General features: G+C 53.2%; 1 protein-coding gene across 6 annotated transcripts in view; it reads left to right on the top strand.

Moving 5' to 3' along the window:
* The window catches only part of LOC115541960 (putative homeodomain transcription factor 2), a 45,694-nt gene that overhangs the window by 21,535 nt on the left and 10,711 nt on the right, over positions 1-13,448 (top strand). For 4 of the 6 annotated variants that reach the window (XM_030353949.1, XM_030353950.1, XM_030353945.1 and 1 more), the window contains 7 exons: positions 2,922-2,991; positions 3,146-3,304; positions 6,085-6,250; positions 9,510-9,665; positions 10,766-10,991; positions 11,289-11,432; positions 13,261-13,417. In XM_030353949.1, the coding sequence (XP_030209809.1) occupies positions 2,922-2,991; positions 3,146-3,304; positions 6,085-6,250; positions 9,510-9,665; positions 10,766-10,991; positions 11,289-11,432; positions 13,261-13,417 (1,078 nt within the window). Of the gene's footprint in view, positions 1-2,921; positions 2,992-3,145; positions 3,305-6,084; positions 6,251-6,607; positions 6,806-9,509; positions 9,666-10,765; positions 10,992-11,288; positions 11,433-13,260; positions 13,418-13,448 lie in introns of all 6 variants that reach the window. The other 2 variants (XM_030353947.1, XM_030353948.1) reach the window with 2 other exon arrangements.

The raw sequence follows: 13,448 nt of genomic DNA, 5'->3' as shown, positions 1-13,448 counted from the left end.
CCTCACCCCCCCATCCCCACCATTCTGTCCACCATGGAAGGTGAGACACTTTCCTTAATGAGTTCAACATCCACTTCAACACACACGCACACTAACCCACATAGAAAATGTTCTATTCCAACGGTTACAGAAGGACCTTTATGCTGTCATGTGGAAACGACACACACACACACACACACACACAGTTGTACAGTAAATTGATTTACATGCGTTTCAGTTTTTCCAGCCCATGTGTGAGCTGTTGTGGCTCTCTAACCTGGTAGCTCGGCTATGTAACCCGTTTATCCTGGTAGCTTAGCTCTGTGACCCTTCCAGCCCCTGCTGCTCTGGCTATGCTGTTTATGAGCCTGCATACAGTTGTAAAGCTTAACCCTGTGAGAGCCTCGCCTGGCTACCTCGGATTCCCCCCGTTGGATAACCATGTGGTCAAATAGTCTAGTTTTAATGGTTTTAATGTAGCAGATATCCTATTTCCACGCAGTACACTCTATAATCACTGTACTTTTTGTACTTTGGCACAGAAAGTAGGCTTCAGTCTTGTTGAGTATTTGTTTTGAAGGCTTAAAAGCTACGAGAGAATCGCGTCTGGCCCAACATTCAGATGGCAACATTGGTGCCGTGCTGGCACTTAACTTAAAAGCCTTAGCACACGTAAAAACCCTTTAAGTGACACATTTTTGAAATTGCTTTCATAGAACTTGTTTTTGAATGTGATGCTGGCGAATTAGAAAGAATAGAAAAGATTAGAAAGAATAGAATCGAAAGAACAACATTGAATTTGAATCCAAGGGAATTTCCCTGTTTTCCTCTTATCTGGTCGGTCCTTCCCTCGCCACTTTCCTCTCCCTTTATTGAGCGTGTTGGAGCAGCCAACGCGCTGTTCACAGATAAGAGCCCTTCCATTCACTGATAACGGCCGCTGTGATTGGGCCATACGCTGTGTCAATATTAGCACAGATAAATCCATAGCGCTCGTCTTATACGCGGTAACCCCGCTTCCTCAATCGAGCCACTCCACGCCAACTCCCAGGCCGTCCCTCGGAAAGCTCGGAGATCCTAAACGGGCCGTCGATGTTGGGGCATGCGCAGCCGTTCCCCGGTGGCAGGGTCGAGACGCGGGTCTGAGGATGCAGAAGGGTCCTGAAACGTACCGGGGAACGTAGCGGGGAACGTAGCGGGGAACGTACCGGGGAACGTAGCGGGGAACCGGCGCTCTCTGGTTCGCTCTCTGGTTCGCCCTCTTTCACAACCGCTCCTTCCAAAAGAGCTTTTTCGGCATGGGGAAAAAAAAAAAAAACATGGCCAAAGCTTTTAAAAAACAATACAAAAAAATATCCAAGCACACTAAAGGGAAAACACCGCAAAGAGTTCTGGTTCTGGTTCTAAGACATTGAGACCGGAATTGGAGTTGCTCGTAAAGTTTTACTGCAGGTGTTGACCCAGCCTGGACCAGCACCTTCCCCAAAGGCGCCTCCAGACACACGCACTCACAATGCACCTCATACATCTTTAGATGAGGAAATGTTATCCCAATGACAGGAAGTGTGTGCACCACTGTGTCAGTATACTTCCCAACAGAACCCATAAACAGCCTGAGTCAGCATGCTGCTCGGCGATAAGAACCCTTCCATTGACTGACTGAGGAAACAACAGAAGCCAGGAATCACCAACATCACACCAATTAATCACCAACCCTAGCACTGCATGCTAACCATACTAGCGTCTTTAATCACCAACCCTAGCACTGCATGCTAACCATACTAGCGTCTTTAATCACCAACCCTAGCACTGCATGCTAACCATACTAGCGTCTTTAATCACCAACCTTAGCACTACATGCTAACCATACTAGCGTCTTTAATCACCAACCTTAGCACAGCATGCTAACCATACTAGCGTCTTTAATCACCAACCTTAGCACAGCATGCTAACCATACTAGCGTCTTTAATCACCAACCTTAGCACTACATGCTAACCATACTAGCGTCTTTAATCACCAACCTTAGCACAGCATGCTAACCATACTAGCGTCTTTAATCACCAACCTTAGCACAGCATGCTAACCATACTAGCGTCTTTAATCACCAACCTTAGAACTACATGCTAACCATACTAGCGTCTTTAATCACCAACCTTAGCACTACATGCTAACCATAGCGTTAATCTAGCACTACATGCTAACCATATTAGCGTTTATTAATCACCAATCTTAGCACTACATGCTAACCAATCCTAGCCCCTATTAAGCACCAATCTTGGCAACAAGTAATAGCCTCCCCCCCCACCACCACATAAGCACCAACATTCACCCCCCCCCCATGGAGAAACAGGCTTGAGACTGTTCGTACTGAACTCCCTTAAGCAGGGAGCCATGAAGCCTGCCGTTCTGTTGGCACCAACATCGCCTGCTTCAACAGCCCGGCCATGTGCTAATCTAGCGGCCGTAGCACCAGTTCACCGAGGTCCCGCCTCCCGGACTGCTGGGGTCTTTTTCCCGTGATTCAAATGTCGCAGCTCAATGTCAGGTCGGCAGCTTCCCAAAAGTGTTCCAATCCTTCAACAGCCCCGCCTTGGAGCGTGTAATGCCACCGATCGACAATGAGTTGTTGCAGCTTGTTTGTACCTGCTCTCCGTTTAGCTGTCAGTGAGGCCAAGCTGGCAGAGCCACTGAGTCACAGTCCTCCGTTCCCTACCTCACCTAGTGCTGTAGGCTGCTGTAGTGTGTGTGTTCATAGGCCCAATGCACGGTGTGACACCCCCAACCAGAGTGTGTGTGTTCATAGGCCCAATGCACGGTGTGTCACCCCCAACCAAAGAGTGTGTGTGCGCTGTCGTATAACATGCATCTGTTATGTTATCACTCTGATCTGACCACTAGCTGTGGCTGTTGTTAATATTTGACTCTCTGTCTCCCTCTGCAGGGCTTGAGGAACAAGCCGAAAAAGACGGGCCATGTCAAACCAGACCTCATCGATGTGGATCTGGTTAGAGGTGTGTGTGTGTGTGTGTGTGTGTTAGCCAGAGAGAGAGACTGTGTGTGTTGTGGGTTCTTAACAACAATGTATTCCTTCCACATGGTATTGTATCACTTGCTAATAATACCTGCCTAAGAATTGACCTTGATGTGTTTGTGTGTGTGTTTCAGGCTCTGCGTTTGCCAAGGCCAAACCCGAGAGCCCCTGGACCTCGCTGACCAGGAAGGGCATCGTCAGGGTGGTCTTCTTCCCCTTCTTCTACCGCTGGTGGATCCAGGTCACCTCCAGGGCCATCTTCCTCCTGCTGCTGGGGCTGTACCTGCTGCAAGGTATGGTGGTGGTATGACGGGAACTCACTGCGACACTGCGCTCAAGATACACTACAGCTAGACTAGACTAGACTGGACTACAGCTAGACTAGACTACAGCTAGACTAGACTAGACTGGACAACAGCTAGACTAGACTACAGCTAAACTAGACTAGACTAGACTACAGCTAGACTAGACTAGACTAGACTACAGCTAGACTACAGCTAGACCATACTAGACTACAGCTAGACCATACTAGACTACAGCTAGACTACAGCTAGACTAGACTACAGCTAGACCATACTAAACTACAGCTAGACTAGACTACAGCTAGACTAGACTACAGCTAGACTAGGCTAGACTACAGCTAGGCTAGACTACAGCTAGACTAGACTACAGCTAGACTAGACTAGACTACAGCTAGGCTAGACTACAGCTAGACTAGACTACAGCTAGACTAGACTACAGCCATACTAGACTACAGCTAGACTAGACTAGACTACAGCTAGGCTAGACTACAGCTAGGCTAGACTACAGCTAGACTAGACTACAGCTAGGCTAGACTACAGCTAGACTAGACTAGACTACAGCTAGACCATACTAGACTACAGCTAGACTACAGCTAGACCATACTAGACTACAGCTAGACTAGACTACAGCTAGACTAGACTACAGCTAGGCTAGACTACAGCTAGGCTAGACTACAGCTAGACTAGACTACAGCTAGACTAGACTACAGCTAGGCTAGACTACAGCTAGACTAGACTAGACTACAGCTAGGCTAGACTACAGCTAGGCTAGACTACAGCTAGACTAGACTACAGCTAGACTAGACTACAGCTAGATTAGACTAGACTACAGCTAGACCAGACTAGACTACATCTAGACTAGACTACAGCTAGACTGGACTACAGCTAGACTAGACTACACTACAGCTAGACTAGACTAGACTACAGCTAGACTAGACTACAGCTAGACCATACTAGACTACAGCTAGACTACAGCTAGACCATACTAGACTACAGCTAGACTAGACTACAGCTAGACTAGACTACAGCTAGGCTAGACTACAGCTAGACTAGACTACAGCTAGACTAGACTACAGCTAGGCTAGACTACAGCTAGACTAGACTAGACTACAGCTAGACTAGACTACAGCTAGGCTAGACTACAGCTAGACTAGACTAAAGCTAGACTAGACTACAGCTAGATTAGACTAGACTACAGCTAGACCAGACTAGACTACATCTAGACTAGACTACAGCTAGACTGGACTACAGCTAGACTAGACTACACTACAGCTAGACTAGACTAGACTACAGCTAGACTAGACTACACTACAGATACACTACACTATGCTACACTCCAGCTACGCTACGCTACAGATACACTACACTACAGCTATGCTAATCTACACTATACTATAATATACTACAGCAACGCTACGCGACTGCTACACTCCCGTGTTACCAGTTTCCTCCATTTGAGGCTCAATTATTTAAATCATTTTATGACGTTTGGTTTTGCGCATCCCCATAAAATTACCGCAGTCTCATCCCCTTCTCATGTTTATTCATATATTTGCCTTGACAAAGATTTGACTAAGCTCCTCCATTTCCATATCATGGCCTTTGTGGTTGCGGATGTTTACTAAAGCTAACACTGACCCCATGACCATTGAGTTCTCTGCATGCGTTTTTTCCCGAATATTTGATGATGAACTCTTTGTTATACTGCAGAAACAACAATTATATTTATGTAACTAAGATAATTGTTATTCCTTCAATCCAACACAATTTTCCACAATCTAATCTCTCTCTCCTAATCTAATGTAATCCCTCTCTCCTAAACTAATGTAATCCCTCTCTGCTAATCTCATCCCTCTCTCCTAATCTAATCTAATCCCTCTCTCCTAAACTAATCTAATCCCTCTCTCCTAATCTAATGTAATCCCTCTCTTCTAATCTAAACTAATCCCTCTCTCCTAATCTAATGTAATCCCTCTCTCCTAATCTAAACTAATCTAATCCCTCTCTCCTAATCTAATGTAATCCTCTCTGCTAATATAATCTAATCTCTCTCTCCTAATCTAATCCCTCTCTCCTAATCTAATGTAATCCCTCTCTCCTAATCTAATCTAATGTAATCCCTCTCTCCTAATCTAATGTAATCCCTCTCTCCTAATCTAATGTAATCCCTCTCTCCTAATCTAATCTAATCCCTCTCTCCTAATTTAATCTAATCCCTCTCTCCTAATCTAATGTAATCCCTCTCTTCTAATCTAATGTAATCCCTCTCTCCTAAACTAATCTAATGTAATCCCTCTCTCCTAATCTAATGTAATCCCTCTCTCCTAATCTAATGTAACGTAATCCCTCTCACCTAATCTAATCCCTCTCTCCTAATCTAATGTAATCCCTCTCTCCTAATCTAATCTAATCCCTCTCTCCTAATCTAATCTAATCCCTCTCTCCTAATCTAATCCCTCTCTCCTAATGTAATCTAATCTAATGTAATCCCTCTCTCCTAATCTAATCTAATGTAATCCCTCTCTCCTAATCTAATGTAATCCCTCTCTCCTAATCTAATGTAATCCCTCTCTCCTAATCTAATCTAATCCCTCTCTCCTAATCTAATGTAATCCCTCTCTCCTAATCTAATCTAATGTAATCCCTCTCTCCTAATCTAATCTAATCCCTCTCTCCTAATGTAATCTAATCTAATGTAATCCCTCTCTCCTAATCTAATGTAATCTAATGTAATCCCTCTCTCCTAATCTAATCCCCCCCTCCCTCTCCAGTGTCGGCGGCCGTGCTCTACGCGCTGGTCTCTCAGCCCCATGGCATCCCGGCCACCGAGGTGTTCGGGGCCAGCTGGCTCATGCTGCTGCTGGGGACGGTGCACTGCCAGATCGTCTCCACACGCACCCCCAAGCCCCCCTCCAGCTCAGGGGGCAAGCGCCGCAGGTAGGGGGGGGGCGGGGCCGGTCTGGGGGTGTCGAGGGGAGGGAGGGAGGGAGGGAGGGAGTGTGGGCTGCAGGGGTTTAACGGAGAGCTAGAGTTTTGGCGTGGGATAGAGGGAGGATGAATATCTGTTTGTGTTTCTACACGGTTCCTCTCGAGCTGCTTAGTGGTGTGGGGGGGGGGGGGGGGGGGTGAGGGTATAAACCCCGTCAGTCCACAGCGACGGGACGCGGCCCGTACGTATTAAGAGACGCAGCGTTTCCGTTCTCTGATGGGATTGCGGTGAGTCGTGTCCGGGTTCACCCCCCAGCTCTGATGTCTCCCCCCCCCCCCCCCCCTTATCTCCCCGGCCCCCTTCAGTAGGCCTCTCCCTAGGCCCTATTCCCCCGGTGGCCATCTTGGTTCTAATGGCTCGCGGGCGGGCCCCGTGGTGCCGCCCGCCCCATGGGGGGGCGCGCCGGCCCTCGTGGCGACCCCCTCTGCAGCGCTGGGGGCGGGGCTCCGGGCGCTGCCGAGGGGGCGGGGCCCCGGAGGACGGGACGGCAGGAGGAGCTCACGGTAAGGGGGAGGGCCCCGCTGCATGCTACGTGCTACGTGCTGCGTGCTACGTCCCCGCGGCGTGGCTTCCTCTCCATCGTGTATCGTTTATCTTCCTCTTGTTTCTCTGGTTCAGCTCAGCAGCTGTTAAGATCCATGTTATCAAACAAAGCACCCATCTGACTCTTATGATTGGATGATGTCCTCCACGTCGCCATAGAAACCAAAGGGTTGACCCGTGTTGCGTCACTTCTGGCGTTCAGAACCGAGACTGAACCAAGATGGCAGCCAGGTGCATCGGCCCATTGCTCTGTTCTGCAGCCCTGGTCCCTCTGTCTGTCTGGTCCCTCTGTCTGTCTGGTCCCCTGTCTGTCTGGTCCCCTGTCTGTCTGGTCCCCCCTGTCTGTCTGGTCCCACCTGTCTGTCTGGTCCCCCCTGTCTGTCTGGTCCCCTGTCTGTCTGCGTCCCCCTGTCTGTCTGCGTCCCCCTGTCTGTCTGGTCCCCCTGTCTGTCTGGTCCCCTGTCTTTCTGGTCCCCCTGTCTGTCTGGTCCCCTGTCTGTCTGCGTCCCCTGTCTGTCTGCGTCCCCCTGTCTGTCTGTCTGGTCCCTCTGTCTGTCTGGTCCCCCTGTCTGTCTGCGTCTCCCTGTCTGTCTGCGTCCCCCTGTCTGTCTGGTCTGTCTGTCTGTGTGCGTCCCCCTGTCTGTCTGGTCCCCTGTCTGTCTGGTCCCCTGTCTGTCTGGTCCCCTGTCTGTCTGGTCCCCCTGTCTGTCTGGTCCCCCTGTCTGTCTGGTCCCCCTGTCTGTCTGGTCCCCTGTCTGTCTGGTCCCTCTGTCTGTCTGGTCCCTCTGTCTGTCTGGTCCCCCTGTCTGTCTGCGTCCCCCTGTCTGTCTGTCTGCGTCCCCCTGTCTGTCTGCGTCCCCCTGTCTGTCTGGTCCCCTGTCTGTCTGCGTCCCCCTGTCTGTCTGCGTCCCCCTGTCTGTCTGGTCCCTCTGTCTGTCTGGTCCCCCTGTCTGTCTGCGTCCCCCTGTCTGTCTGCGTCCCCCTGTCTGTCTGCGTCCCCCTGTCTGTCTGCGTCTCCCTGTCTGTCTGCGTCTCCCTGTCTGTCTGCGTCTCCCTGTCTGTCTGCGTCTCCCTGTCTGTCTGGTCCCCCTGTCTGTCTGCGTCTCCCTGTCTGTCTGTCTGCGTCCCCCTGTCTGTCTTGTCCCCCCTGTCTGTCTGCGTGTGTCTGTCTGTCTCCCTCCCTGTCTGTCTGCGTGTGTCTGTCTGTCTGGTCCCCCTGTCTGTCTGCGTCCTCCCTGTCTGTCTGGTCCCCCTGTCTGTCTGCGTCCCCCTGTCTGTCTGCGTCCCCCTGTCTGTCTGTCTGGTCCCTCTGTCTGTCTGGTCCCTCTGTCTGTCTGGTCCCCCTGTCTGTCTGCGTCCCCTGTCTGTCTGCGTCTGTCTGTCTGTCTGTCTGCGTCCCCCTGTCTGTCTGCGTCCCCCTGTCTGTCTGGTCCCCTGTCTGTCTGCGTCCCCCTGTCTGTCTGCGTCCCCCTGTCCGTCTGGTCCCTCTGTCTGTCTGGTCCCCCTGTCTGTCTGCGTCCCCCTGTCTGTCTGCGTCCCCCTGTCTGTCTGCGTCTCCCTGTCTGTCTGGTCCCCCTGTCTGTCTCTTCCCCCTGTCTGTCTGCGTCTCCCTGTCTGTCTGGTCCCCCTGTCTGTCTGTTCCCCCTGTCTGTCTGCGTCTCCCTGTCTGTCTGCGTCTCCCTGTCTGTCTGCGTCTCCCTGTCTGTCTGCGTCCCACTGTCTGTCTGGTCCCCCTGTCTGTCTGCGTCTCCCTGTCTGTCTGTCTGTCTGTCTGCGTCCCCCTGTCTGTCTTGTCCCCCCTGTCTGTCTGCGTGTGTCTGTCTGTCTCCCTCCCTGTCTGTCTGCGTGTGTCTGTCTGTCTGGTCCCCCTGTCTGTCTGCGTCCTCCCTGTCTGTCTGGTCCCCCTGTCTGTCTGCGTCTCCCTGTCTGTCTGCGTCCCCCTGTCTGCGTGTGTAGAAACAGTGAAGGCGATTTTCTGACCTTTGGGAGGAAAATTGGATGATGCCATCTTGTGTGAAGGAAGGGAGGAGTGTGTTTGCTCTGTCTTCTGATTGGACAGTTCTCTTGGGTGGGCGGGATCTCTCTGGGGGGGGGGGCGGTGATTCTCTCTTCACCGTCTCTCGTTCTTCCAACCAAACCCTCCCGACCCATTGGAGTGCCCTCCAGGAACCGTCCAAACAGGAACCGTCCAAACAGTTCGTTCTTCAAAGAAATCCTTACAAGATACTCTTTTTTATTTTATTTATATTTATCTATGATCAAATAAAAGATGCAAAGTCATTATCTTTTTTAAATTGGGGTTCTGGTTAACGGGTGAATTGGGGTTCTGGTTAACGGGTGAATTGGGGTTCTGGTTAACGGGTGAATTGGGGTTCTGGTTAACGGGTGAATTGGGGTTCTGGTTAACGGGTGAATTGGGGTTCTGGTTAACGGGTGAATTGGGGTTCTGGTTAACGGGTGAATTGGGACTAAACAGATGACTACGCGCCAGAACCAGAACACAGGAGTGGTTGCTAGGCGACGGGCGGCGGCGGACGCCTCATGCACTCCTTCCTCCCCCCGCCTCGGGTTCCTCGGTGTCTGAGCGCTTGTCTCTCTCTCTCCTCCCTCCCTCCCTCCCTCCCTCCCTCCCTCCCTCCCCCTCCTCTGTCCTCCTGACTGAAGGAGGTTGAGGAAGGCTTCTCAGATGGAGGCACATAGGGAAGGCGATGGTTCTAGCACTACCGATAGCACTCACCGGGGGGCGCCACACTCTGCCAGCCCCACATACAGCCTGGCCTCTCTCTTCCAAGATTTCTGGCATGATATCTGTAAAGCTGGGTGTGTATCTCTGTTTCCCGCCGTATTTATCTGTCATATATGTCATATATGAACAAGGCCAAACAGGGCGGGGCTTCACTTTAATATGTTGATCAATCAATTACATTTTGATATAATTATTTCATTCCAGATGTATTATCGATCAGATTGTCTGATTTTTTACTACCAATAAGTTTAATTTGAAATAAATGTACCAAAAAGCTTGAAGCTAAAGCCCAACCCTGTTTTCATTACGCCAAATCCGATCTTCATCACTGCAACATCCTTCCCTCTCCCAACCGTATACACACCGCCTTTAAAGTTAATTGAACATGAATTGTGAATCTGCCGTCCGATCAGAAAGAAAGTGCTTCTCATGGGATATCCAGAGATTTCTGGTTTTACGTTTCCTTTATTCTACTCCAGTTCATCCGTATCGTTTAAACTGCTCGACTGAAATAACGATTCTGTAGGAAAATCCTAATCCTGCTCACGGTTTTGTGTGCATGAAACCTCCCATTGCATTGTGGGGGCTGAAGGGGTAGTGGGGGCTGCAGCGGAGCTGACCCACGGAGGAGCTCTGAGGCGTCTTAATGGCCTCCTCAGAACGGGACCACTGAGAGGGGTATGGTGAAGCCAGTGTCTCTGACCCCGTTAGGCCTAATGCAGGCCTCGTCATTAGCAGTCAGTGTGCCAGTCCCAGTAGTACTCACCCCATGCTAGTGCTTCATCTGGCACTCAGTAGCAGCAGTGATGGTCTGCTGCATTCACAGCCAGGCCGAGAGTGCACTTTATTACTCCCCCATGTTGTTCTGTGCCACGCCACGTCTGCTTCAGGATACCGTCGGAGACACGAGGGCATCTCCTACTCTGACCCCAAACTCATGTTTTCATCCATCTCTTTTGGTCCACACCATTTCATTTGACCTTCTCTTCTTCTCCTCTATCGGTATTTTTTATTATCTTCTATTCTTCCTTCGACTTCCTTTTCCCGCCCTATCTCCTTTGTTTTTGTCCCGCCTCGGTTCGCTCCTCGTCTCATTACCCTCCTCCTCCTCACTCTCTCTCTCCTTCCTCTCCTTGCTCCCTTGCCTCCTCGCTCCCTCCCCCCTCCCCCTCAGGTCTAAGAAGTCCAAGATGTCCATCGATAAATACACGGAGACGGACAACGGCTACGTGTCATTGGACGGCCGCGTGACCAATCGGAGCAGCGAGGAGGGGCTTCAGCTCCACGAGGCCCGCTGCGATTCGCTGCCGCAGACGGAGGAGGTGTGCTGGAGCACCGCCCAGGCCACGCCCCCCACGCACGCCAGCCGGGGAACGGGGATGATGGCGGTGGGCGCCAAGGTAGCGGGACGGATGTAGACACGCACGCACATGCATACACACATGCATACACACACGCGCACGCACGCACGCACATGAATACACACACGCAGTCATTCACACATTAGTGGGTTTCGTTTGGGTATGAAGAAAAAATAAATGAAGACTTGTATTTGTGTGCAAAGGTTGGCTAGTTGTACAACGTGTGATCTCTAAACTTAACGTGTGTGTGTGTGTGTGTGTGTGTGTGTGTGTGTGTGTGTGTGTGTGTGTGTGTGTGTGTGTGTGTGTGTGTGTGTGTGTGTGTGTGTGTGTCAGGAGCCGGTGTCCGAGGAGGCGTCCAGCGAGGAGGACCCCGGGGCCTACAGCGCCCCCCGCAGGGGGGGGGAGAGGAAGACCAGCGACTGCACGCTGCGCAACCGCAAGACCCCCCCCCACTACAAGAAGCACTACACAGTGGAGGTACGCACACTGACACACACACTGACACACGTCACACTGACACACACACACTGTCACACACACCCAGACGCACACCGTCCATTAGCCTATTTCACCAGATGGTTCAGCCCTAGCCTCACCCAGTGTCCCCCCCCCCAGATGGTTCGGCCCTAGCTTCACTCAGTGTCCCCCCCCGCCACCAGATGGTTCAGCCCTAGCTTCACTCAGTGTCCCCCCCCCCCCCCCAGATGGTTCAGCCCTAGCCTCACCCAGTGTCCCCCCCCCCCAGATGGTTCGGCCCTAGCTTCACTCAGTGTCCCCCCCCGCCACCAGATGGTTCAGCCCTAGCTTCACTCAGTGTCCGTCCCCCCCCAGATGGTTCGGCCCTAGCTTCACTCAGTGTCCCCCCCCCCCCCCCAGATGGTTCGGCCCTAGCTTCACTCAGTGTCTCCCCCCCCCAGATGGTTCAGCCCTAGCTTCACTCAGTGTCCCCCCCCCCCCCAGATGGTTCAGCCCTAGCTTCACTCAGTGTCCCTGTCCCCCCCACAGATGGTTCAGCCCTAGCTTCACTCAGTGTCCCCCCCCCAGATGGTTCAGCCCTAGCTTCACCCAGTGTCCCCCCCCCCCCAGATGGTTCATCCCTAGCTTCACTCAGTGTCCCCCCCCCCCCCCCAGATGGTTCAGCCCTAGCTTCACCCAGTGTCCCCCCCCCCCCCCCAGATGGTTCAGCCCTAGCGTCACCCAGTGTCCCCCCCCCCCCCCCAGATGGTTCAGCCCTAGCCTCACTCAGTGTCCCCCCCCCCCCCCCCCCGATGGTTCAGCCCTAGCCTCACTCAGTGTCCCCCCCCCCCCCCCCAGATGGTTCAGTCCTAGCCCTAACCCCCCCCCCCCAGACGGTTCGGCCCTAGCTTCACCCAGTGTCCCCCCCCCCCCCCCAGATGGTTCAGCCCTAGCGTCACCCAGTGTCCCCCCCCCCCCCCCCCAGATGGTTCAGCCCTAGCCTCACTCAGTGTCCCCCCCCCCCCCCCAGATGGTTCAGCCCTAGCCTCACTCAGTGTCCCCCCCCCCCCCCCCAGATGGTTCAGTCCTAGCCCTAACCCCCCCCCCCCCAGACGGTTCGGCCCTAGCTTCACTCAGTGTCTCCCCCCCCCCAGATGGTTCGGCCCTAGCTTCACTCAGTGTCTCCCCCCTCCCAGATGATGGTTCAGCCCTAGCCTCACTCAGTGTCGTCGTCCCCCCCCCCAGATGGTTCAGCCCTAGCCTCACTCAGTGTCCCCCCCCCCCCCCCCAGATGGTTCAGCCCTAGCTTCACTCAGTGTTCCCCCCCCCCCAGATGGTTCAGCCCTAGCCTCACTCAGTGTCCCCCCCCCCCAGATGGTTCAGCCCTAGCTTCACTCAGTGTCCCCCCCCCCCCCCAGATGGTTCAGCCCCAGCTTCACCCAGTGTCCCCCCCCCCAGATGGTTCAGCCCTAGCCTCACTCAATGTCCGTCCCCCCCAGATGGTTCAGCCCTAGCTTCTCTCGGTGTCCCCCCCCCCCAGATGGTTCCGCCCTAGCTTCACTCAGTGTTCCCCCCCCCCCCAGATGGTTCCGCCCTAGCTTCACTCAGTGTCTCCCCCCCCCCAGATGGTTCAGCCCTAGCTTCACTCAGTGTCGTCGTCCCCCCCCCCCCAGATGGTTCAGCCCTAGCTTCATTCAGTGTCTCCCCCCCCCCCCTAGATGGTTCAGCCCTAGCTTCACTCAGTGTCGTCCCCCCCCCCCCCCCCAGATGGTTCAGCCCTAGCTTCACTAAGTGTCCCCCCCCCCAGATGGTTCAGCCCTAGCCCTAACCCTAACCCCCCCCCCCCCAGGAGGCCCCTAAGTCGGGGACCAGCTCCAGCTCGCGCTGCTCCTCGCTGAGGGCCGGCCCCTCCGAGTGCCCCCGCCATGAGTCGGAGACGGAGGACGTGCTGTGGGAGGACTTCCTGCACTGCGCCGAGTGCCGCTCCTCCTGCACCTCCGAGACCGGTCTGTGGACCCGCCTAGCCTAGCGTATTCC

The sequence above is a fragment of the Gadus morhua genome, chromosome 4 (assembly GCF_902167405.1).
Source record: "Gadus morhua chromosome 4, gadMor3.0, whole genome shotgun sequence".
Lineage (NCBI taxonomy): Eukaryota > Metazoa > Chordata > Actinopteri > Gadiformes > Gadidae > Gadus > Gadus morhua.
This window is presented reverse-complemented; position numbering and strand designations above follow the sequence as displayed.